Source organism: Serpula lacrymans, assembly GCF_000218685.1.
Source record: "Serpula lacrymans var. lacrymans S7.9 unplaced genomic scaffold SERLAscaffold_13, whole genome shotgun sequence".
Taxonomy (NCBI): Eukaryota; Fungi; Basidiomycota; class Agaricomycetes; order Boletales; family Serpulaceae; genus Serpula; species Serpula lacrymans.
This window is the reverse complement of record NW_006763302.1, coordinates 1,334,375-1,357,414: the sequence shown is the minus strand read 5'-3', so window position 1 is coordinate 1,357,414 and position 23,040 is coordinate 1,334,375. Positions and strand designations below refer to the sequence as shown.

At 45.8% G+C, this 23,040-nt stretch overlaps 5 protein-coding genes across 5 annotated transcripts; 2 read left to right on the top strand and 3 right to left on the bottom strand.

Moving 5' to 3' along the window:
* Window positions 1-6,730: 6,730 nt before the first annotated feature.
* Window positions 6,731-7,118, bottom strand: SERLADRAFT_400075 (uncharacterized protein; the record flags this gene model as incomplete). The annotated part of the gene is made up of 1 exon (XM_007322745.1): window positions 6,731-7,118. A coding segment is annotated over one exon (265 nt), but the record flags the coding sequence as incomplete, so codon positions are not given.
* Window positions 7,119-12,854: 5,736 nt separating this feature from the next.
* Window positions 12,855-13,611, top strand: SERLADRAFT_442215 (uncharacterized protein; the record flags this gene model as incomplete). The annotated part of the gene is made up of 3 exons (XM_007322744.1): window positions 12,855-12,909; window positions 13,217-13,415; window positions 13,476-13,611. 3 exons carry the CDS (start codon window positions 12,855-12,857, stop codon window positions 13,609-13,611), a joined length of 390 nt encoding a protein of 129 aa, XP_007322806.1.
* A 346-nt stretch (window positions 13,612-13,957) lies between these two features.
* Window positions 13,958-15,474, bottom strand: SERLADRAFT_411059 (uncharacterized protein; the record flags this gene model as incomplete). The annotated part of the gene is made up of 3 exons (XM_007322743.1): window positions 13,958-14,851; window positions 14,903-15,385; window positions 15,454-15,474. 3 exons carry the CDS (start codon window positions 15,472-15,474, stop codon window positions 13,958-13,960), a joined length of 1,398 nt encoding a protein of 465 aa, XP_007322805.1.
* Window positions 15,475-15,874: 400 nt separating this feature from the next.
* SERLADRAFT_417908 (uncharacterized protein) lies at window positions 15,875-19,451 on the top strand (the record flags this gene model as incomplete). The annotated part of the gene is made up of 10 exons (XM_007322742.1): window positions 15,875-16,214; window positions 16,264-16,445; window positions 16,494-16,933; window positions 17,118-18,060; window positions 18,242-18,360; window positions 18,578-18,654; window positions 18,694-18,805; window positions 18,995-19,028; window positions 19,297-19,303; window positions 19,395-19,451. 10 exons carry the CDS (start codon window positions 15,921-15,923, stop codon window positions 19,449-19,451), a joined length of 2,265 nt encoding a protein of 754 aa, XP_007322804.1.
* A 2,831-nt stretch (window positions 19,452-22,282) lies between these two features.
* Window positions 22,283-22,849, bottom strand: SERLADRAFT_400072 (uncharacterized protein; the record flags this gene model as incomplete). The annotated part of the gene is made up of 2 exons (XM_007322741.1): window positions 22,283-22,362; window positions 22,454-22,849. Coding segments are annotated over 2 exons (476 nt in total), but the record flags the coding sequence as incomplete, so codon positions are not given.
* Between the last annotated feature and the right edge of the window lie 191 nt (window positions 22,850-23,040).

Sequence of the window (23,040 nt, the reverse complement as noted above, 5' to 3'; positions counted from 1 at the left end):
GCCTCATTTGGACCTTGATGCAAAACCACCTGTGAATCAACCTCCTGAGCTTCCAAATCACCCTCCTCATCGCTCACCTTCTCCTGACTTGCCTATTGCACTGAGACGCCCTGTAAGGGCTAGGAGACCACCTAGACTATGGTGGCTTCAACACAGACAACCTACTCCTGCCATTGAGAGTGATGACAGTGATTCTGAGGCAGTTGATGATGAAGTGGCACACTTTGGAGACTCTGCTGAGCCTAGGTTGTTTGCAGATGCAATGAAGCGTCCTGATGCAGATAAATGGAGAGAGGCAGCCATGGAAGAGCTTCAAGCTCATGAGCGCAATGGTACTTGGTCACTAGTGGAACTACCTCCTGGAGTCAAGGCTATTGGTGGCAAGTGGGTCTTCAAGATCAAGCGCAACTCAGATGGCACTGTTGAGCGCTACAAGGCCAGATATGTGGCCAAAGGTTATAACCAGCGCCCTGGCTTTGATTTCCTCGAAATATTTGCACCTACTGTCCGCATATCATCCATCAGAGTTGTCCTTGCCATTGCAGCCATCCACAACCTCCATTTGCGCTCCATTGACATTTCCCATGCATTCCTGAATGGAGTCATGGATGTCAAGGTCTACATGCATCAGCCAGAGGGATTCCATCAGGATCCTCGCAATCTTGTTTGCCAGTTGGACAAGGCCATCTATGGGACAAAGCAGGGAGGCAGAATGTGGAACCAGAAGATGCACACTGTGCTTGAAAAACTCGGATTCAAGCGTACTTATTCAGACTCTGCCATCTATGTCTTTAACAGAGCTGATGTGCGCATTATCCTCCCTGTCTTTGTTGATGACATGACACTGGCATCCACTTCTACTTCTGCACTTGACCAAGCTGTCAAGGACCTCTCCCTGCACTTTAAGCTTCGTGATCTTGGCCCTACTTCTTACCTACTTGGCATTTCCATCACTAGAGACCTAAGTAATTGCACCATCTCCCTCTCCCAACATCGGTACACTCTGGACATTCTGGAGCGCTTTGGCATGAAGGACTGCAAGCCTGTGTCCACTCCCATGGATCCTGGTTTGCGCCTCACCAAGGACATGTCTCCCAAAACATCCAGTGATGCTGCTTTGATGAAGGACATTCCCTACCTTGCTGCTGTTGGTGCTCTGATGTATCTGGCCACTACCACTCGTCCTGACATTGCCTACACTGTTGGAGTCCTTGCCAGATATAACTCTAATGCTGGTCTTACTCACTGGAGCGCTGTCAAGCACTTGTTCCGCTACTTGCAAGGCACCCTTAATCATTCCCTTGTCCTTGGTCCTGATCCCAATTCCACTGAACTCTTCACCACTTTCTCTGATGCTGATCATGGTGGTGAAAAGGACTCTGGTCGTTCTACTGGTGCCTATATTGTCAAGATGGGATCTGGTGCTGTCTCCTGGAGCTCCAAGCTTCAGAACATTGTTGCTCTGTCCACCACTGAAGCAGAATACATTGCTGCTGTTGAGGCTGGCAAAGAGATCTGCTGGATGCGAAATTTGTTGAAGGAAATGGGCTATCCTATCACCTCTCCTTCCACCCTTCATATTGACAACCAATCTGCCATCTCTGTATCCAAGAACCCTGAGCACCATGGTCGGATGAAACACCTTGATCTGCGATGGCATTGGTTGAGAGATGTTGTTGACTCTGGGCAGATTGCTCCTACCTTTGTTCCCACTGCTGAAATGCCTGCAGACTTGTTGACCAAGGCTCTTGCCAAGCCTAAAGTGGAAGTGTTCAGGAAGATGATGGGACTTATTAGATCAGGGGGGAGCTGATGCTTGGAAGGTGCAGCATCAGGGGGGAGTGTTAGTTTTGGTGATTCTGCACCTTTGTGCTACCTATATATATTTTCATTCCTTTCTCTATCTATTCTTCTATCATTCACTATTGATTGTGTTCTCTATTATTTCGCCTTTGTGGCTGCTTTGTTTACCTTTGTTTACAAAACTTCGGACAGTATTGCAGAGTCCAATGCTTCCTATTCTCTAGTTACTCACATTGGACTCTAGGTACTGTATACCTGTCATACTCTCTAATAATAAAGTTACTCACATTGGACTCTAGTTTCAGTCCCTGATTGCTCTCAGCAAGTGGCTAGACACTTCCTTCAAGCTTTGTTCTTAATAGTTGCAACCACAACAAGATGTCAATGCTCTGTTGCAAAACATGTGCACACAAATCTTGGCGTTGACTACGCAACTCGCCAATCTGCAGGCAAATCCCCCTGCAGAAACCCCCTTGGTTGAGAAAAAGTTCAATAAGAAAGTCAAAGTTGTCGCTGACCCTGGTGCCTTCAAGGGAGACCAAGCACAATTTGCTGAATGGTGGATCAAACTCCAAATTTGGGTCAAGGCAAACTGAGATGTGTTTGCTGATGACTCTGAGGTAGCCACTGCGGTGCTATCTTGACTAAAAAGACCTGTGGCGGGTCAATACGCCCAAGTTAAATTACAGGAGTGCTACACTGCGGGAGTGTGGCCTACCTGGGACGATCTCAAAGTAGAGATCAAAAAATATTTGTAACCGCAAGCTGAGCGTTGTCATGCACCAAAGTTGATTGGTAGCATGGACAGGTGTCAATAATGAAGCGAATATTCAAAAGACTCGCCTTTGCGCCACACAGGCACAGTGCCACGTGGAATAGTAATTAATATTGCCTGTTTCGAACTTGTGGCTGATCAGCACCACCTCTATTAGGCAATCCAGTCACGCTCACCTTTGCTTTTCCATCCGGTACTTTCCGTGTTTTGGCTCGGCAAATTTTTGCGTCGCCACTGGCTACACATTGCATTGCGCCCTCGCTTTTGTCGTTTCCCTTACTCCCCTTCCTTTGCCTAGCCCCACCATGGGCCCCTTCCTCTCCTTTTTATTCTCACCCGACGGTTGTTTCTGGATCCCCATTCTAGTCCACTTGTTCGTCACCTCCACCCTCCTCCTCCTCATATTATTTGCACCCCCGCCATTTCTGATGTCACCACTTCCTATCCGCTTCCGTTGCCAATCCGTTGACTACCACGTGCCACTGCTGATATCAGCAAAGCCCCGGCGGCCGGTCCAAATAGGGCAACAGGTCCATCTTCATGACGTCGATCTGCCATCACATACTATCAAAACATCGGTCACTCGTCTTGCCTGGTTGGAGCGTGGGTGGGTAGTTTTTGAGCTGGAGAAGGTTCATCCCCTCGCGTCGCCCATGTTCATCGCTGTCCCATTCACTTGGGTACACTTATCCTTTGTCCATCGTCTTCGCTACAGCTACACCTACCACACGCTGCCTGGGACTCACTTGTTCCAAATTGGAACTACTCCTCTCCCTCCCTCGTTTGATCAGGTGGTCCAACACAACCAGTCCATTGGTAAGGCCATGGAACTGTCGGATTTGGACTAGGTGGTGGACCGGTGGCTCCAGTTTTTTTTTCTTCAGCAGAACATTCATTTACAGTGCAATTATTTTTGATTTTTGAATCATTTTTATGGACACATATTTTTTTAGAATGCCTGACTGACAATAAAGGAACTGTGTTGATACTAATAGTGTTTTTCCTTGCCCTTTTTTTACTGCATCTTCCCATGACATCATGATTTTCTTGCTCTTTTTTTGCTATTGGACTTTACTTTATGGCTGTACAAACCTGTAACTTTACTCACAGCATTCATTGTTCTATCCCTTTCTTTCCCTTATTTTGATGATCTTATCCTGTAGCAACTACGCAGGATTCGTCAGCGTACATTCCTTCCTTCATGTTCTTTCTCATTCTTTTTGCGCAGCTATACTGTGCATAGCCTGCCTTTTTTTTCACTATATAAACCCCTGTATTTTACCTTGTAAAAAAAACAAAAGTACTCAATTCCAGACTTCTTCTCTAAATCTCAAGTTCGCTACTCTGCTACTTGTGATCCAGTGTGGTCACAATACTTCCCACTGCTACCACTGCTATCTGCTGTCATCGTCACTCGTCATTTTTGAAAGTCACTGTCATCCCTTTCAATTAGAGTCCTTCTGAGCACTACAGTTTGTGCGTCAGGAGCCTGCTATCACTGGGAACCTCGTCACCTCGTCATCTTTGTCATTCTCAAACCTACCTTGTGCTACGATTAGCAAGGTAGTGCTCGTCTATACTCATCACAAAGCCCCCATCTTCTATAAATTCAACTATCCCTCCTCCTCAAAACCCACACCCATACCTCTCTGGGTTTTACTTTGAAGGACCTTCATACATACCACCCCACGAACAACCAGAGCACCCACTGTTCTAGGAGGCAAAGCCCATAAACAAGTTCCGTGGAATCTGGGAGGATTGTTTGTTAGTTTGTTTTTGTGTGTGGTTTTCTAACAACAGTTCTCATCATCAACACCGCTTTTTGACCTGTTTGGATAGGTTTCATCGCAAACTTCCACATGTAAGTGTATGGTTTTTGAAATGAATGATGTGACATTGTCATGCACCAAAGTTGATTGGTAGCATGGACAGGTGTCAATAACGAAGCGAATATTCAAAAAGACTTGCCTTTGTGCCACATAGGCACAGTGCCATGTGGAATAGTAATTAATATTGCCTTTTTCAAACTTGTGGCTGATCAGCACCACTTCTATTAGGCAATCCAGTCACGCTCACATGATGAACCGGACCAACAACCAAAAAAAACCACCTAAAACAATTGCCTGGATCCTATGACAGGAATAATCACAGAGTAACACACAACTATCAGTCAAACAACTGCTTGCACTTTCTATCTACTTTCATGGACAATATAAACATATGGAGGGCTACAAGAAACCTTTGAAGAGCTTTCTGCAGATATATCTTCAAGTCAGCAGGAAACAGAAGCAGTCATTGTGACTGAACAAGACATAGAAGATGCGGACAGACAACAAGGAACTCCTGCGGAACAATTGTATGCAGCATGTGCAATCAACATTGCAGAAGACATTGGGATTTTCACAGAGATGAAGGCCTGCAACGGTCTATAAAGCACCTTGTAAAGCAGTTCAGCATTGTGAGCGCAAATATGTTGACAATTTAGAATATATCTCTAACAAACATCAGCAACAATACAATACTTGCAGGGTTGGAACAATACAATGCTCAGATTGCCCATGTACAAGACACCTGGGGGACAAGAAAATCTTCAGGATATGGCAATCATTCAAAATAGCAAAAATCAAACAACTCCCACAGTAGTTGCACAACCTAACCCCATTAACATAAGCATACACAATACTCATATCCAACACTTGAACCTAGAACAATGTATGGCACATGACATAATAGCAAACAGCATACCGAATTACCTGAATGAGTTGAAGACCGACCAAATACTCATGGTTATAAATGGCCAAGGTGGTATGGGGAAGACAACCATGTTGAATGCAATATCCAACACGTTCAAAAGGTTAGGTGCAACACATCTTCTAGCCAAAACAGCAATGACCGGCGTGGCTGCAAGTTTGATCAATGGATCCACGTTACATTCCTGGGCCGCTCTTCCTGCAAGAGGTTGTCCAAAGTCTGAAAAATGGTTGACATCACCAACAAAACACTCAAAGGATAAACAAAAGAAAAACATCATACCTGTTAAATGGTTGGCTATAGACAAAATGAATATGTTGACCACAGAGTGTTACGCACAAAGTGCTTAACAAAGTCTGAGGGTTCGTCGGGTTTGTTCAAAGAGACTTATCCGAAGACAAGTTCGAGGATGTAATTCTGAATAGAGGGATTCCAACGGTTGTTGGTCTTCTTCCGTATGGAAGTCTGATCTTAGGAGTCTAGCTTTGTAAGCGTAAACTGCGTAGAATCGTATTGGAGAATACTACTACTGTTACAAGCGTATTTATAGAGAAGTAAGTCGGCGATAGGAGTTACGTCCTATCTAGGGTAGGTCCGTCCGTTGAGGACTGAGTACTATACAAAGTAAGAGAAGTGTGAGAGGAGCGGAAGTGTATGTGAAGGACGTGAGTCATCGGTCCGATGGTATAACCGATGAGTAAAGAGAAATGAGTAGTCCGTAATAAAGGTAGACAATTGTAACATTACCCCCTTACTTGCTTCAAATTTCGGTGAAATTCGGTACCCTCGCCATCCATGTTATAGCTGTCGTCGTAGCTGACGTCTCCATGTAATCCCTCTATCAGAATCCTATCTTCGTTTTCCCTACGAATAGGGCACCAATTGAAACTATGCCCAGGTGCGCGTCTATTGCAGTCGGGGCAGTAGTAGGCTTCGCAGTAATATGTACGGTGATCACTCCAACCGCAGTTTTGACAGTAAGGAGCGTTGTTGCGAACGCCTTGGTGGTACTTTCGTCGGGTATTAGACGAGGTGTCGGATTTGGGAGTGGGGGGATCATCATCCCCCAGGTTGTACGTTCCCGCATACAATTGGTTGATCATGTTGGCGTCATCTACGTTGATTGGATTGGAGGGGGAACCGGCCTCAGGCCTGCACGTTACGCCAGGCGGACTGTCTTTCGGACTCTTTGACGTACGAGATCGCCGATTTGATGGAGTCCTGACGGCGGGGATCTGGAGTATCACTTCTTGTCGGCCCAGTCGGGCTCCTCGTCGGTTCGTCAAGTGACGCGTTTGGGCATTTGGTACTGGTCGAGGCGGAGGTGACTGCGGTGTTAGTGGTTCTGGGTTCGACCCAATGGAACGGGGACTGGAGGGGTTCGACCCTTGTGAGGTCGGGCTGGTTGGGACAGTGGGAATGTATCTTTCCGCTAACTGGGTGGGCGGAGGTTGTGGGGTGATGGTGGGGTAGGTGAGCTCCGGGGTAACACTGATCTGATCTGGGTATAACGGGGACCGGCGGGACAAACCGGGTGGAGGAGTACTCGTATAGCCGTCTCGCTCTATCTGCGTGCGCGCCTTGGTTAACAAGATCTTCCCGCCTAATTCCAAATATGCCTTTGCCGCGTCCGTCTGCCCACTCAAGGAGTTCATCCTCAAGCGTCGTTCCAAAGATTCCAAAACTAACTTTTCCATCCGGAGTACCCGACAGATACTCGAGTCCTGATTGTTGTGCCGCAAATGCTCACTTTCCAACGAATGCAGTGAGTCTATGGCTTTCAGGAGTTTGTCAGCCACGAGGTCTATGTTAAGGAAAGTGTATAGGGAAGAAAGAGCGTGGTACGCATCGGGATAGCGTTTTTCTGTTTCACGAAATAGATAGACGTGGGCGTTTTTGGCTGACATTAATTCTATGGCATCAGAGACGTCAGCCTGGTTGTGTTGTTGCCCTCGGGCAAAGGACACTCGTTCGTTGGCTAGCATGTTGGCTTCGCTGGGTACAGAGTAGGTGGTGATGGAGAAGCCGGTAGAGTGAGAAGTAGACATGTTGTGAGTTTTGAGAGACAGAGGATTGGTGGTGGTGGGGGTGGTTGTCTCTTCAACGCAGTTTGTGGTCTCTCTTATAGGCTTCCAGTATCTCCGCAGTATTGGTCAAGTGTTCTTCTGGTTCCCATGAGTTTTCGGAATGAGGGTAATGGCGCCATTTGATCAGGTAACAGCGTCCGCGTTTCCAGGGTTTGTGTCTAAGAATACTTTCTACTTTGTATTCTTCTTCTTCGTTGATAAGGTCAGGTGGTGGTCGGATAAAGTTTGGTCCGTGAGTGTCGGTTTTGGTATACGGGGTTAGGAGGGATGTGTGGAAAACGTTGTGTATCCTCCAATGGGGAGGTAACGATAATCGGTAGTTTACCGGAGAGATCTTTTCTTGGATGCGGAAAGGTCCAATGCGTTTCATGTTGAACTTCTTGTATTTGGTGGCTTTTTCCCGTAGGTTGGTGTTTTCTAACCACACCTTTTGTCCTTCTGAGAATTTGGTGAACTTTCCGTTTGTTTGTTTCATCATCTTGCTTCTCGCTAGTTTGTGTGCTTTTAGAGCATTCTCTCTTGCCCTAAGCAGTTCAGATAATCATTTTTCTACTGACGGGATGTTTGTGGATCGGTGTTTAGTTGGGATTCCTCAGGGTTCGTATCCCATGAGGAGGTAGAACGGCGATTGGTTATTCGTGGAGTGTGGCCGTTGGTTGTGGCAGAATTTGGCCGTCGTAAGGTACTTTGCCCAACTGTGTGGTTGATTCTGGCAAAAGATGCGGAGGTAGATCTCTAGCTCTTGATTGGATCGTTCTGTTTGTCCGTCAGTCTGTGGATGGTATGCCGTGGAGAGTGCGGTTTTGATGTTCAGGAGTTTGTGGAGTTCTTTTGATACTTCAGAGGCGAACTGTGGGCCTCTGTCGGATATGATTTTGTTGTGTAGTCTAAACCGTTTGAAGACGGAGTCATGGAAGATTCGTGCAGTTTCGAGTGCGTCGATGGTTTTGTGGCAAGGTGAGAGGATTACCCCCTTACTAAGTCCTTGGTCTACCACAACCATTATACTGTCATACCCTATAGACTCGTGTAAGTCTGTAATGAAATCCACCGAGAGATACTTCATCGGTTCACTGGTCTTCGGTGTTTGATTTGGGATCAACGGTACCGTGGTCGGATGCATGTTTACTTTGGCTTGCTGGCAAGTTGCGCATCCTTTCACGTATTCCTCTACTTGTTTCATCATTCCTGGCCACCAATAGGACTTTTTTATTAGTTGATAGGTTTTTAGTCTTCCTGGGTGTCCTGCGGTTAGCCAATCGTGGTGATTTTTGATAATCGTTCTCTGTTCTTCTGCAGTGTCGATCAGTAGTTTGTTCTGATAGAAGAACTGTCCTTCTGCTTTGTGCCAATCTTCCTTTTTCGTTCTTCCAGGGTAGTTGTCGTTGGTGAGCATTGCTTGCTCTATTGTGTCTTTTATTGTTCTGGTGTGATATAGAAACGCCGACGCTGGTATCATTGGGGTGTCGTCGTCGTTGTCTGTGTTATCGATATACAAGTCGGGTCTTCTCAAGAGTGCGTCAGGTACCACCATGTGGGTTCCAGGTACGTGCTCTAATGTGTAATTGTATTGTGACAGTTCCAGCTGCCACCTTCGTTGTCGTGGTGTGAGTTTCCTGGCCTCCTGCCAGTACGTCAGATTCTTGTGATCAGTTAGAATTTGGATCGTGTGTGGGCTTCCTAAAAGCAGGTGTTTCCACTCCTTCAGAGCTTTTATTACCGCTAAAAGTTCCTTGTCGTAGATCTGGTAGTTTTTCTCTGCGGGGGATAGGGTTTTCGAGAAAAATGCGCACGGGTGCCATTGTCCTTGATCATCTGGTTGCATTAGCACGGCTCCGGTGGCGTGTTTGCTCGCGTCTGCTGCTATCTTCGATGGTTTCGAAGAATCGGGGATTTGGGTCACAGGGGATTCGAGGAATCTTTGTTTCAATAGTTTGAAAGCGTCATCTTCGATTTTTGTCCAGTTCCACTTTTTGTCTTTTTCTAGCAAGGCATTTAGGGGTCGGGCTAGGTCAGAATAATGGCCTATAAACTTTCTGTAGAAGTTTCTGTAACCTAAGAACTTCCGTACGCCTTTGGTGTCTTTCGGGGTTGGCCAATCGCGTATTCCTGCGAGTTTGGCTGGGTCCATGGATACCTGGTTGTGGGAAACAATCATTCCCAAGTACTCAATGGTTTCCGCTTCAAAGGTGCATTTTTCAAGTTTCAGGAATAGGTCGTTTTCTCGTAGCCTTTGTAGAACTTGTTTTGTCCAGATGCGGAGTCTTTCGACATTGGTGTCAAAGATCAGGATGTTGTCCATGTATATGATCATCCAGCCTTCATCAACATAGTCTTTGAATTTGTCATTCATCAGCCTTTGGAATGTCGCTGGGGAATTGCACATGCCTAAAAACATGACCGTTGGTTCGAATACTCCCTTGCTGGTTTTGAAGGCAGCTTTCCATTTGTCTCCTTCTTTTATCCTTACCTTGTTGTATCCCCAACGTAGATCCAGTTTAGTAAAGACGGTGGCTCCTTTCAATTTTTCAATGAGGTCGGGTATCAGGGGTAGTGGATATGGGTCTTTTACGGTATATGCGTTTAGTTTTCTGTAATCTTGGCATGGTCGGAGTGATCCATCCTTTTTGCCAATGAAGAAGAAGGGGGACACCTGTGGCGACTTGCTTGGCCTGATGTATCCCTTTCTGTAGTTGTCCATCAAGAATTCCGTTAACGCTTCATCTTCCTTTGGCGCCAGTGGGTACAGTTTGCAATCTGTTGGTACAAATTCCGGTTTCATGTTGATTACATGATTATATTCCCGTTGCTTGGGGAGTCTTTCCAATTTCTTCTTGTCAAAGACGTCTGAATAGCCCTTATATTCATCTGGGAGGATATGTTCCTTTTCTTTTTTTCTGTGTATTTGTGCGTGTTCCATTGCCAAGTTGACTTTTAACCGAATCGTGGTTCGATGATAGGGTGTGTGGTCGGATACGTATCTGTGAATGGTTTTGTATTTGTCCTCGTCTACTGTGGTTGTCCTGATTTTTGTTTCTGTGGTAGTCTGGTTTGTCCTGATTGAGTGTTTGTCCGAGTACGGTAATTCTTTGTCTTTCCAGTTAATGACCGGGTTGACTTTTCGTAACCAGGGGAAGCCTAGCAATACGTCTTCTCCGTCTAGTCCGATCAATAGGAACTTCCTAAACCTGTTTTGTCCTCCTGCGTCTATTCTTTGATAGGTGCAATGCGTAATTTTTCCGTTTTTGTTTGTGCTTCCGTCAACGTTTTTACACGTTATAGGGGTTGGGAGTTTTTGGAGGGGGAGTCGGTGTTTAATGGCGAATTTTTTGTCTATGAAGTCGTCTGTAGCTCCTGAATCTATCAGGGCTTTGGTTCCGATGGTTTTCTGTTTTAACGAGCAATCGATTTGTAAAGAGTTGGCATTGATCGTTGCTATTGTTACAGTTGCCATTTTCGACGGTACTAACATCGGGGTAGTCCGTCGTTTCAAAAACCCTCGTCTTCTAATTCTTTCATCGCTGTCGATGATGAGAACTGTTGTTAGAAAACCACACACAAAAACAAACTAACAAACAATTCTCCCAGATTCCATGGAACTTGTTTATGGGCTTTGCCTCCTAGAACAGTGGGTGCTCTGGTTGTTCATGGGGTGGTATGTATGAAGGTCCTTCAAAGTAAAACCCAGGGAGGTATGGGTGTGGGTTTTGAGGAGGAGGGATAGTTGAATTTATAGAAGATGGGGGCTTAATGACGAGTATAGATGAGCACTACCTTGCTAATTGTAGCACAAAGTAGGTTTGAGAACAACAAAGATGATGAGGTGACAAGGTTCCCAGTGATAGCAGGCTCCTGACGCACAAACTGTAGTGCTCAGAAGGACTCTAATCAAAAGGGATGAAAATGACTTCAGAAGTTGGAAGTGACGATGACAGCAGTTAACAGTGGTAGAAGTGGGAAGTGTGGTGACCACACTGGATCACAAGTAGCAGAGTAGTGAACTTGAGAGTAGAGAAGAAGTCTGGAATCGAGTTCTTTGTTGTTTTTACAAGGTAAAATACAGGGGTTTATATAGTGAAAAGAAAGGTAGGCTATGCACAGTATAGCTGCGCAAAAAGAATGAGAAAGAACATGAAGGAAGGAATGTACGCTGACGAATCCTGCGTAGTTGCTACAGGATAAGATCATCAAAATAAGGGAAAGAAAGGGATAGAACAATGAATGCTGTGAGTAATGTCACAGGTTTGTACAGCCATAAAGTAAAGTCCAATAGCAAAAAGAGAGCAGGAAAATCATGATGTCATGGGAAGATGCAGTAAAAAAAAGGGCAAGGAAAAACACTATTAGTATCAACACAGTTCCTTTATTGTCAGTCAGGCATTCTAAAAAAATATGTGTCCATAAAAATGATTCAAAAATCAAAAATAATCGCACTGCAAATGAATGTTCTGCTGAAAAAAAAGAAACTGGAGCCACCGGTCCACCACCTAGTCCAAATCCGACAGTTCCATGGCCTTACCAATGGACTGGTTGTGTTGGACCACCTGATCAAATGAGGGAGGGAGAGAAGTAGTTCCAATTTGGAACAAGTGAGTCCCAGGCAGCGTGTGGTAGGTGTAGCTGTAGCGAAGACGATGGACAAAGGATAAGTGTACCCAAGTGAATGGGACAGCGATGAACATGGGCGACGCGAGGGGATGAACCTTCTCCAGCTCAAAAACTACCCACCCACGCTCCAACCAGGCAAGACGAGTGACCGATGTTTTGATAGTATGTGATGGCAGATCGACGTCATGAAGATGGACCTGTTGCCCTATTTGGACCGGCCGCCGGGGCTTTGCTGATATCAGCAGTGGCACGTGGTAGTCAACGGATCGGCGACGGAAGCGGATAGGAAGTGGTGACATCAGAAATGGCGGGGGTGCAAATAATATGAGGAGGAGGAGGGTGGAGGTGACGAACAAGTGGACTAGAATGGGGATCCAGAAACGACCGTCAGGTGAGAATAAAAAGGAGAGGAAGGGGCCCATGGTGGGGCTAGGCAAAGGAAGGGGAGTAAGGGAAACGACAAAAGCGAGGGCGCAATGCAATGTGTAGCCAGTGGCGACGCAAAAATTTGCCGAGCCAAAACACGGAAAGTACCGGATGGAAAAGCAAAGGTGAGCGTGACTGGATTGCCTAATAGAGGTGGTGCTGATCAGCCACAAGTTCGAAACAGGCAATATTAATTACTATTCCACGTGGCACTGTGCCTGTGTGGCGCAAAGGCGAGTCTTTTCGAATATTCGCTTCGTTATTGACACCTGTCCATGCTACCAATCAATTTTGGTGCATGACACCGTGCTCACACAAAACACATTCAACGGAAATATCATTTTATCCGAGATGACTTAGTATCAAAGGGAGAGGCAGTAATCAGATATGTTCCTACAGGAGATATGGTTGCAGACATTCTCACTAAACCCCTCACTCATGAAAAACACTGGAAATTTGGTAGATCAGGGGGGAGCTGATGCTTGGGAGGTGCAGTATCAGGGGGGAGTGTTAGTTTTGGTGATTCTGCACCTTTGTGCTACCTATATATTTTCATTCCTTTCTCTATCTGTTCTTCTATCATTCACTATTGATTGTGTTCTTTATTATTTTGCCTTTGTGGCTGCTTTGTTTACCTTTGTTTACAAAACTTCGGACAGTACTGCAGAGTCCAATGCTTCCTATTCTCTAGTTACTCACACTGGACTCTAGGTACTGTATCCCTGTCATGCTCTCTAATAATCCAGTTACTCACATTGGACTCTAGTTCCAGTCCCTGATTTCTCTCAGCAAGTGGCTAGACGCTTCCTTCAAGCTTTGTTCTTAATAGCTGTCACACTCAGCGCACTGGCATTCCCTGATGCTAGTATCAGCCTCATATTCCTCCCGTTCTTTGCAATTCCTATCCAGTCAGGTGTGGGTGCTATTATAGCCTTGGACGCTATTGGTATATTGCGTGGTTGGAAGTAAGAGATTGTATTGCTACTGCTTTGATTTTGTTTTGCTGATCTCTGGCTCTGGTACAGGATGTTTGATCATTATGCGCATTTGAGCGGCGCGACTTTTGGAGTGTTGTACTATTTGTATGGACCACAATGGTGGGATTCTATGAGGATTATCCACGATCCTACGGAGGAAGAAAAAGAAAAGTCGGAAGCATAGATGGCCATTTTTCATTGTCAGTATCCTCTCTACTCAATACTATTAATTATTGTTAGGTACTACTACACGTGCACCACAAGAATATAAAGATGATTCAATGCATCACTATACTCTTGGATTATCTGCAAGTAACTACGTCAGATTAAAATGAGAAGTCTTACAGCTCGTTCAAGCTTTTAGCAGCCTATTCCATTGCACTTGTAATATCAAACCTGTGCGAGAACTAGAAGTCATGTTATCCCTCCCAACTGCACATTCTGTGAAAGTCCGGTGAAAAAGAGTGGGTGACAAATGTAATGCGATTTTGGGAGCTATGGTACAAAAGGTCTTGAAAGGATATAACAAACTACTTCAGCTGAGCCTCCAACTGCTCGAACTGATAATCATCATGCGCCTTGCTCATAACGGCGTGCGCACGAACCTCGGCATGCCACTTATTATTTTCATTGAGCGCGGCTGGGTATCTGTCCTCTCCTTCCTTCCCAGCCCAATCGAAATCAACGAGAAACCCTTGCTCCTTGGAAGAAACAACATTCGTGTCACGCAGGTCTCCGAACACAAACCTATTCTCGTGCAAGAGCTTTAGTGCCCCTTTAACATCCCTCAAGACAGCTTCGGGAACAGGTTTGGGCCTTGAACTGTTTCGCAGTCGCCAGATTGATGCACCGTCTTCGAGATGGTCCATGACGACCATAAAAAGGCCCCCGATGATTGGCTCGCACCAGTGGAGCTTTGGGGCCAGTTTGGCATCGGATAAGAGGCGGTGGGCTGCTTCACCGTATCGACTCGCAAACTTGACGACGACCTCGGTAGCACCATCAGGGGTAGCAGCGTCACCAAGGGTAGCCCGGTACAGCGCGGTGGTCCCAACTTCCAGGTCTGCCAAGCTGGTCGAAACGTGCTCGCCGGTTCGCAAGAGGACACCGTGGTAGGTCAGGCACGGCAATGCATTGCCTGATACTGAGGTTGGGTCAGGGTAGATTGCCGCAATAGTTACGTGGTTGCCCTGAACTGCGCGGTAGTGCGCTGCCAGTGCCGCTCGACACGATGAAAGGCACCTGAAGATTCGAGCCGCATGGATGATGTTCTCGGACAAGTGAAATCCGGGGGTGATATTGAAGGCGACTAGCCTGGATGCGTAGATAGAGCCAACACAGACAGCCACACCAATCTCGATCCGATTTCCCGAGAGACCGAGAAGCAAGACAGGGAAATTGCAGGATCCTTGAAAGTGCGCAAGCTAGAAAGAACACGTCAACGGAGATACGAACGTGGATGCGTGCTGCCGCACCTGGGGGTCCGACACAATCTTGCTGTAGTCGGCAAGACTTTGAACAAAAGGATCTCCGCCAATACCAGGGGCATTTTTCAGCTTCAGGATTGTGACAGGGAACTCACCTTGCCACCAACTCGCATCAGGCTGGATGTTCCCCACCCGGTCAAGCCTTTCCTCCCACTGACCAGGCTCCCCGATTAAGTGGTCTACGTGTTGCCGAATGGCGTTCCGGCGACTGTCCTCATTGTGATAAGACATGATTGTACTGCTGAGGAAGCTAGACGCGTGGCTGACATCATGTTCGGTCACCTCGAGATCGCCAAGCTCGGCGAGGGCCCGTTGTAGGTGCGCAAGTGGCGGGCTGAACATGGCGGCTGGGACTTGATCGAGGCACACAGGATGGCCATCGGCATTGAGGAACTTTGCCAATGCATCAGCGCTCCTTACAACTGCAGATGGGGAGGGGCTGGATGATAGTTTGGCGAACTGCTTGCCGAGCTCTGCAAAAATAATGAGGATTGAACAAGTGACAAGTGGGTGGACTCCACCGGAAAGTAGCAGCTGACCTTGAGCTTCATGATGGGCATGGTTCATCTGTTTGGTTACGGCTGAATTCAGATCAATAGTAGTCTTCAGTCCCAGTCGGAAACGACACAATTTGTTAGTCTCCCCAGTCAGACCAAATTACTGATAAGACAGTCGAAATCAGTAAGGTCTGATCCGAACTAAGAGTGGCGTACAGGAGCCCTCATTCGGTGTCAATAACACGACTTCTTGAAACTTTTTCGCCAAAACCCGAGATCAGCAGAAACTCAACATAAACTCAGCAACTTGAAACCCAGCAAGCGCTAACTCAAACTGCAAGAGCATCCTCAGACAGCTGGCCCTGGTCTCCCCCAGTATTACAGCCAAAACAAAGTCACGTGAAATCCACGTGACTTCTAAATTTCGTATAATTGACTGTACTTGGCAATAATTTCTATGTGTTTTCAAGTTCCAACTCTACATTGCCTGCTACCTCTATACTTTCCTAATGGAATGCTCACAAAAATCATGCAAGAACATAGTTCCCGAGCAAAACATTGGTAGAAATGGCCTGCCATACAAGATGTGTTCCTCATGTAGAGAAAAAGCAAGAATGGCTGTCACTGCACACCAAACAAAAAGGAGAGGTGACGAACACACAGATCCACCTCCACGTCAGGCACCTGCTCCGCACCAGGAGACTACAGATGAGGTGGGTAGACTTACTGGGGAAGGGACCCCTGAGGTCATACCTCCAATACCTGAAAGGCATGACAGTTCAGACGAGGATGGCCCTGGAACTGTAGATCTACAACTCACCAAGTAAGGAGCTAACTAAGCCATGTTAGCAGGCCGTAAAAGTCTATGAAAACAGTAACACATTGTTTTGCGCACTCCAAGAAGACTTCAAGAGCAGAGAGAGTGTGAGCTTCTTCGGCAGCTACCAGCTTGCAGAAGATCCATTTGTCGATGATAAAAAAAGAGTTGAGATGACCATTAGCGACATATGGAAGACCACTGGGTACCAATTCACGTGAGGAGCTGTCTGTCCTCCTGTTATATCACTGACATCTGTGGCTAGGGTGAAGGATCATACAAAGACTCAAAATGGCCACAAAACTCGTCTGTGGTGCTGTCAGGATGACGGGAGGAAGAAAAAAGCCAAGCCAAGCACAAAGCCTGATGTTAAACACTGTGATCATGTTGGCATGCAGAGGTTTGACTGTGGTAGCCAGCTCAATGTGTTATGCGTGAAATGCACTTCTGGAACTCGTGTTGTGACTATCCGACTCAAGCATGAGCAGAGGCACAAACCTTATTATGATGTCACCATTCCGCCTAAGGCAATCCAGATCATACGCAACAATATTGAGTGGAGCACTCCAGTTTCAATAACGCCCAAGGTACAAGCCCTGTATCCTCACATAACAGGAAAACAAGTCCATAGGGCATGGACGGAAATGGGCGAGGTCCTTTGGAAGAAGGACCCTGTCCAACTTATCTCTGTGTATATCCTTCTCAGTGAGCTCAAGGATGACGTAGATTTATTTGATATCAAAGTAGCGGATGGTGTTGAACAGCTGTGTTGGGGCATGAAGAAAATTGCACAGCGGCTAAAAGGAAAAGTTGTCAAGATTTGAATCGACGCAACGCGTAAGAAATCACCGCTATTGCATATGATGTCAAGACTGACCTTGACTAACAGATAATACAAACTCCAAGAATCTCAAACTCTACAGTGTTCTTGGAGAATATGACAATGCAGGGTTTCCCCTGTCATACTGCGTACTATCCACAGCAAGTGCCCTAGACATTGGCAAGCGGAAGGTAGCCTTGACAGCATGGGTAAAGTGTCTACATGACACATATGGTGTTGTACCCATCTTCACGCACGTCAATAAGGACATGGCTGAAATTGGCATGCTCCGAGAGATCTGGGACGCAAAGATTCAACTATGCTGGTGGCACCTACGACAAGCAATGCAGGAGCGCCTGGCTAAAAATAAGCTGGCAACAACTCCATATAATCCCCAACGTGCGCATGCAGAATTTGCCTTCATCAACACAACATTTGTTCCCCCCAGAAAAGCAGACATGACCAAGTATGAAGGTGGTGCCCCAGATGTGTTGCAAGTCAACGAAGCTCCTTGCCCTACCCCAAATACTATTCCCCTCCATATACCTAGGCTGCCATTGATGGTGTCACCACTGACAACAAATAGCACACCACCCATTGAAACCGACTGTCAGTGTGACGGTGATGAGACCACTGGCCACAGGAAATTGATGATCAGGTTGCCAAAGTGGCCTAAAGAGGAAACTGTAGACCAGTTGGAATCAATCAAGCACAAGACAACAAAGGAAAAACGCACATTCTGTCCCAAAAATCATCGGGAGAAGATCATTGATATGATGGAAAGGTATTTCTGTGCCCATCCTCTCATCCCTGGATACTCGCACCCAAGCCGCCGAGGGATTTGTGACTGGGCAGTCAAGCAAATGTATCAATTTTGCATTGTGAATGATCTACATGAAGCCTGCGCATACCTCTGGGAGAACTGGTACAGGCTAGAGCGATGGGAATTGTGGGCACAATCATATCATGATGAGATTCCAGTGCTCAAGGCCACAATGATTCTAGAGAGCCAGTAAGTCAGTTTACACATAACGAGGGACATTAGTAACTTACATTCAATAGTTGGCGTTGTATCAAACATGACATTCTTCACCATTTTCACAAACCATGCGTTGACCTTCTGGCATGGGTCCTTGTCATGAAGCTGGCGCCTACCTATTATCGCAAGCTAGACCGTTTGATGGATAACAAAGGCCAATATTGAGAACTTGCATCATGGCGCAAGGCATTCAAGTGGGACTGGAAACGGGTGGCAACAACCCCAATTACTATGCCGTTGAACAACAAATACAGACCGAACACACTCACCTGGGTGTGTACCTGCCCATATTTCAGTACCAGCCAATTTCTCCTCTGCAAGCATCTTATTCAAGATGTCCATCCTGTCCCCCCCTTGTTCTTCCTTGAGGTCAAGCGTAATTGAACAATGCCGTTCTGGAAGCATCCAGCGCTCATTTTGCTGGACACTCCAACCGGCCATTTGAATAATGATGACACCGTTTTGCTGACAAACATGGCTACTGGACAAGGGGATTCAGACATCCGAGATGACAAGGAGTCAGGTGATGAAGGAATTATTGACGTTGGAGGGATAGAGAATTGGTCTGTAGGTGAAACAATGGTGACTCGTGCAAAATTACTGCAGGATTTTGCAGACGGTATCCTCTACCAGGCGCAATTTAATGACCATCGATGGGGGGAGAGCTTGGAGCGGGAGGGGGCATCCTTGTTTCAGCTCGCCAGTCATTGCCTTGAGCGTGAGTGTCAATTCAACTTGATGAGGGGAACTTTGCCGATGATGTGGGAGAAGACAACAACGAGCGCAATGTATTACCGCACATGCCCACCACGCGCAGACGCCTTGAGTTGATATATTTTGTTGATCAATCTCACATGCACTTAGATATTACTATGTTTGAGTAATTATATTATTAATTTGTTATCAGTGTGGGATTGTTTGGCTGTAATACTGGGGGAGAGGTACGACACTTTCCTCAGACTTGCCTTTCAAAAGTCATTATCCAGGCAGGAGCCACATATATATTTATCAAGGAATAAGGGTTTTGACAATATGAATGGTATCTAGCTTTTTTTTGAGTCTAGTTTATTTCCTAGCACAGTTTTGGGTCTTCTGTATATTGCTTCCTTATTATCATTATCATGCTACAGTACTTCACTGGTTTAGCCTTTGAAAGGCATACAATTCATAAAGAATAAGTAGTAGACTGCCCTTGCTGATATTTCATAGGGGCCATGTAAGTATGTACTCGAATTTTAGTGGACCTGTGTTTCTCGTAAATGTGGCCGTTTCATGCCAATTTTGTGGTATCTGCCGACCATTCTCAGACTCACCTTGTAAGCTTTATTGGTGCTAAATGGGGGGCTCCCGCGCGCCACCCTTAGTTCGGACAAGACTAACAATTTGTACTGAATTACATAGAATTCTCACAAATGAGCATATTTATATCTAATCTAATACAATCCTGAACATTTCCCACAATTTAGAGTTGAGAGTATCAACATTGATTCAATCAACAGACTTGCATGCGATCTCATGCACCAGACTGAGTGCACAAAATACAACAGTCAACCTTATCAACATGAAAGCCAAGGTGACCTATACGAAGATCCCATAACATTTGGACTTGACGATGTTGACCTGTAGACCCTGACTTGAACCACGAAGCTAGACAACATCAAGACTGCCATGGCATTTGTTAACGCCTTAAAAGAGGCTCATCTTGAAGACCCCCATATGAAACTTGATCCCGATGTCATGCACCAAAGTTGATTGGTAGCATGGACAAGTGTCAATAATGAAGCGAATATTCAAAAGACTCGCCTTTGCGCCACACAGGCACAGTGCCACGTGGAATAGTAATTAATATTGCCTTTTTTGAACTTGTGGCTGATCAGCACCACCTCTATTAGGCAATCCAGTCACGCTCACCTTTGCTTTTCCATCCGGTACTTTCCGCGTTTCGGCATTTCGGCAAATTTTCGCGTCGCCACTGGCTACACATTGCATTGCGCCCTCACTTTTGTCGTTTCCCTTACTCCCCTTCCTTTGCCTAGCCCCACCATGGGCCCCTTCCTCTCCTTTTTATTCTCACCTGACGGTCGTTTCTGGATCCCCATTCTAATCCACTTGTTCGTCACCTCCACCCTCCTCCTCCTCATCTTATTTGCACCCCCACCATTTCTGATGTCACCACTTCCTATCTGCTTCCGTCGCCAATCCGTTGACTACCACGTGGATATCAGCAAAGCCCCGGCGGCCGGTCCAAATAGGGCAACAGGTCCATCTATTAAGAACAAAGCTTGAAGGAAGTGTCTAGCCACTTGCTGAGAGCAATCAGGGACTGGAACTAGAGTCCAATGTGAGTAACTATATTATTAGAGAGTATGACAGGTATACAGTACCTAGAGTCCAATGTGAGTAACTAGAGAATAGGAAGCATTGGACTCTGCAATACTGTCCGAAGTTTTGTAAACAAAGGTAAACAAAGCAGCCACAAAGGCGAAATAATAGAGAACACAATCAATAGTGAATGATAGAAGAATAGATAGAGAAAGGAATGAAAATATATAGGTAGCACAAAGGTGCAGAATCACCAAAACTAACACCATCTTCATGACGTCGATCTGCCATCACATACTATCAAAACATCGGTCACTCGTCTTGCCTGGTTGGAGCGTGGGTGGGTAGTTTTTGAGCTGGAGAAGGTTCATCCCCTCGCGTCGCCCATGTTCATCGCTGTCCCATTCACTTGGGTACACTTATCCTTTGTCCATCGTCTTCGCTACAGCTACACCTACCACACGCTGCCTGGGACTCACTTGTTCCAAATTGGAACTACTCCTCTCCCTCCCTCGTTTGATCAGGTGGTCCAACACAACCAGTCCATTGGTAAGGCCATGGAACTGTCGGATTTGGACTAGGTGGTGGACCGGTGGCTCCAGTTTTTTTTTCTTCAGCAGAACATTCATTTACAGTGCAATTATTTTTGATTTTTGAATCATTTTTATGGACACATATTTTTTTAGAATGCCTGACTGACAATAAAGGAACTGTGTTGATACTGATAGTGTTTTTCCTTGCCCTTTTTTTACTGCATCTTCCCATGACATCATGATTTTCTTGCTCTCTTTTTGCTATTGGACTTTACTTTATGGCTGTACAAACCTGTGACATTACTCACAGCATTCATTGTTCTATCCCTTTCTTTCCCTTATTTTGATGATCTTATCCTGTAGCAACTACGCAGGATTCGTCAGCGTACATTCCTTCCTTCATGTTCTTTCTCATTCTTTTTGCGCAGCTATACTGTGCATAGCCTACCTTTCTTTTCACTATATAAACCCCTGTATTTTACCTTGTAAAAACAACAAAGAACTCGATTCCAGACTTCTTCTCTACTCTCAAGTTCACTACTCTGCTACTTGTGATCCAGTGTGGTCACAATACTTCCCACTTCTACCACTGTTAACTGCTGTCATCGTCACTTCCAACTTCTGAAGTCATTTTCATCCCTTTTGATTAGAGTCCTTCTGAGCACTACAGTTTGTGCGTCAGGAGCCTGCTATCACTGGGAACCTTGTCACCTCATCATCTTTGTTGTTCTCAAACCTACTTTGTGCTACAATTAGCAAGGTAGTGCTCATCTATACTCGTCATTAAGCCCCCATCTTCTATAAATTCAACTATCCCTCCTCCTCAAAACCCACACCCATACCTCTCTGGGTTTTACTTTGAAGGACCTTCATACATACCACCCCACGAACAACCAGAGCACCCACTGTTCTAGGAGGCAAAGCCCATAAACAAGTTCCATGGAATCTGGGAGAATTGTTTGTTAGTTTCTTTTTGTGTGTGGTTTTCTAACAACAGTTCTCATCATCGACAGTGGGCCAGCAGGAATAGTTGGCATAGTGAGGTGAGGATTGTTGTTGGGATATGGTTGATCACTCCTAGGCGTTTGCGGGGGAAAGGGCAGGGAACTACCGGACATGGACGACGAAGAATTTGGGGCATTGGTAGATACAGGAAGACTAGATACAGAGGTAGGAATGAGAGAAGGGCAAAATGCATTTGCTCCCTTGGCATGACGCCCAGATATGAGATTGTCCATTGCTTTGAAATGGACCCAACCCTTGTTGCGAAAACCCTTGACACCAGGGTTTTTCTACAGACCGATAAGATGCAGATATTGTTTTAAAAAGTGAGCACATACCTTGAGGTATCCTCCCATACAGTGTTGCTTTCAATTGTGATATCTGCACCATTAGTATCATCCCAATGAAAGCCCAATTGCTCTGATAACACTTTGACGAGTTTGTAGGTAGATCACAACTAATTGCAGGCTAAAGTAAACCGTCAATTAATAAATTGACATTGTAGGCACCCTTCCCCATTTGCTAGAGCAGTGCTTGCCTTCCTTTGCAGGGTAAACTACATGAGCCTTTTGTATATTCTGATTGAATTCCACAGCAGCCTTTGGCCAGAATTTCTTTGGGAAATTCATCCCATCTCCACCCTCACTTCGCCTGCTAGTTATATACGCAATCAACCCAACTTCCTCAGCCTCTGACCAAATTTGCCTGTCCTTTGTGCTGGTGGAAACCTGACCATCATCAATATCAGGTGGAATAGGTGTGGCTTTTACACCATGGTAGTTGTGCGAGCTGGTGGACTGAGTAGCAAGATTGGTGTCTCTGTTCATCCTCAACCAGTAGCGAGGCCGTTTAGAGTCGCATGTAGAAGTTTCAATGCCTGAGGCTGAGGCTTTCCTCTTGTACATTGTTTTTAGAGGGGTATGGGGTCTGTGGGTGGTCTGAGTCAAAAAGAACGGCACGGCACGCCTTCTGGCATATCGGCACTCCTTGTGGCGCCAAAAATGCGCAAAATCTCATTTTCATTTTTGTTCCCGTACAGCGCCTCAACCATTAGTCTGACTTTCACACAACTTTAGCCGACTTTTTGTTTTTACTT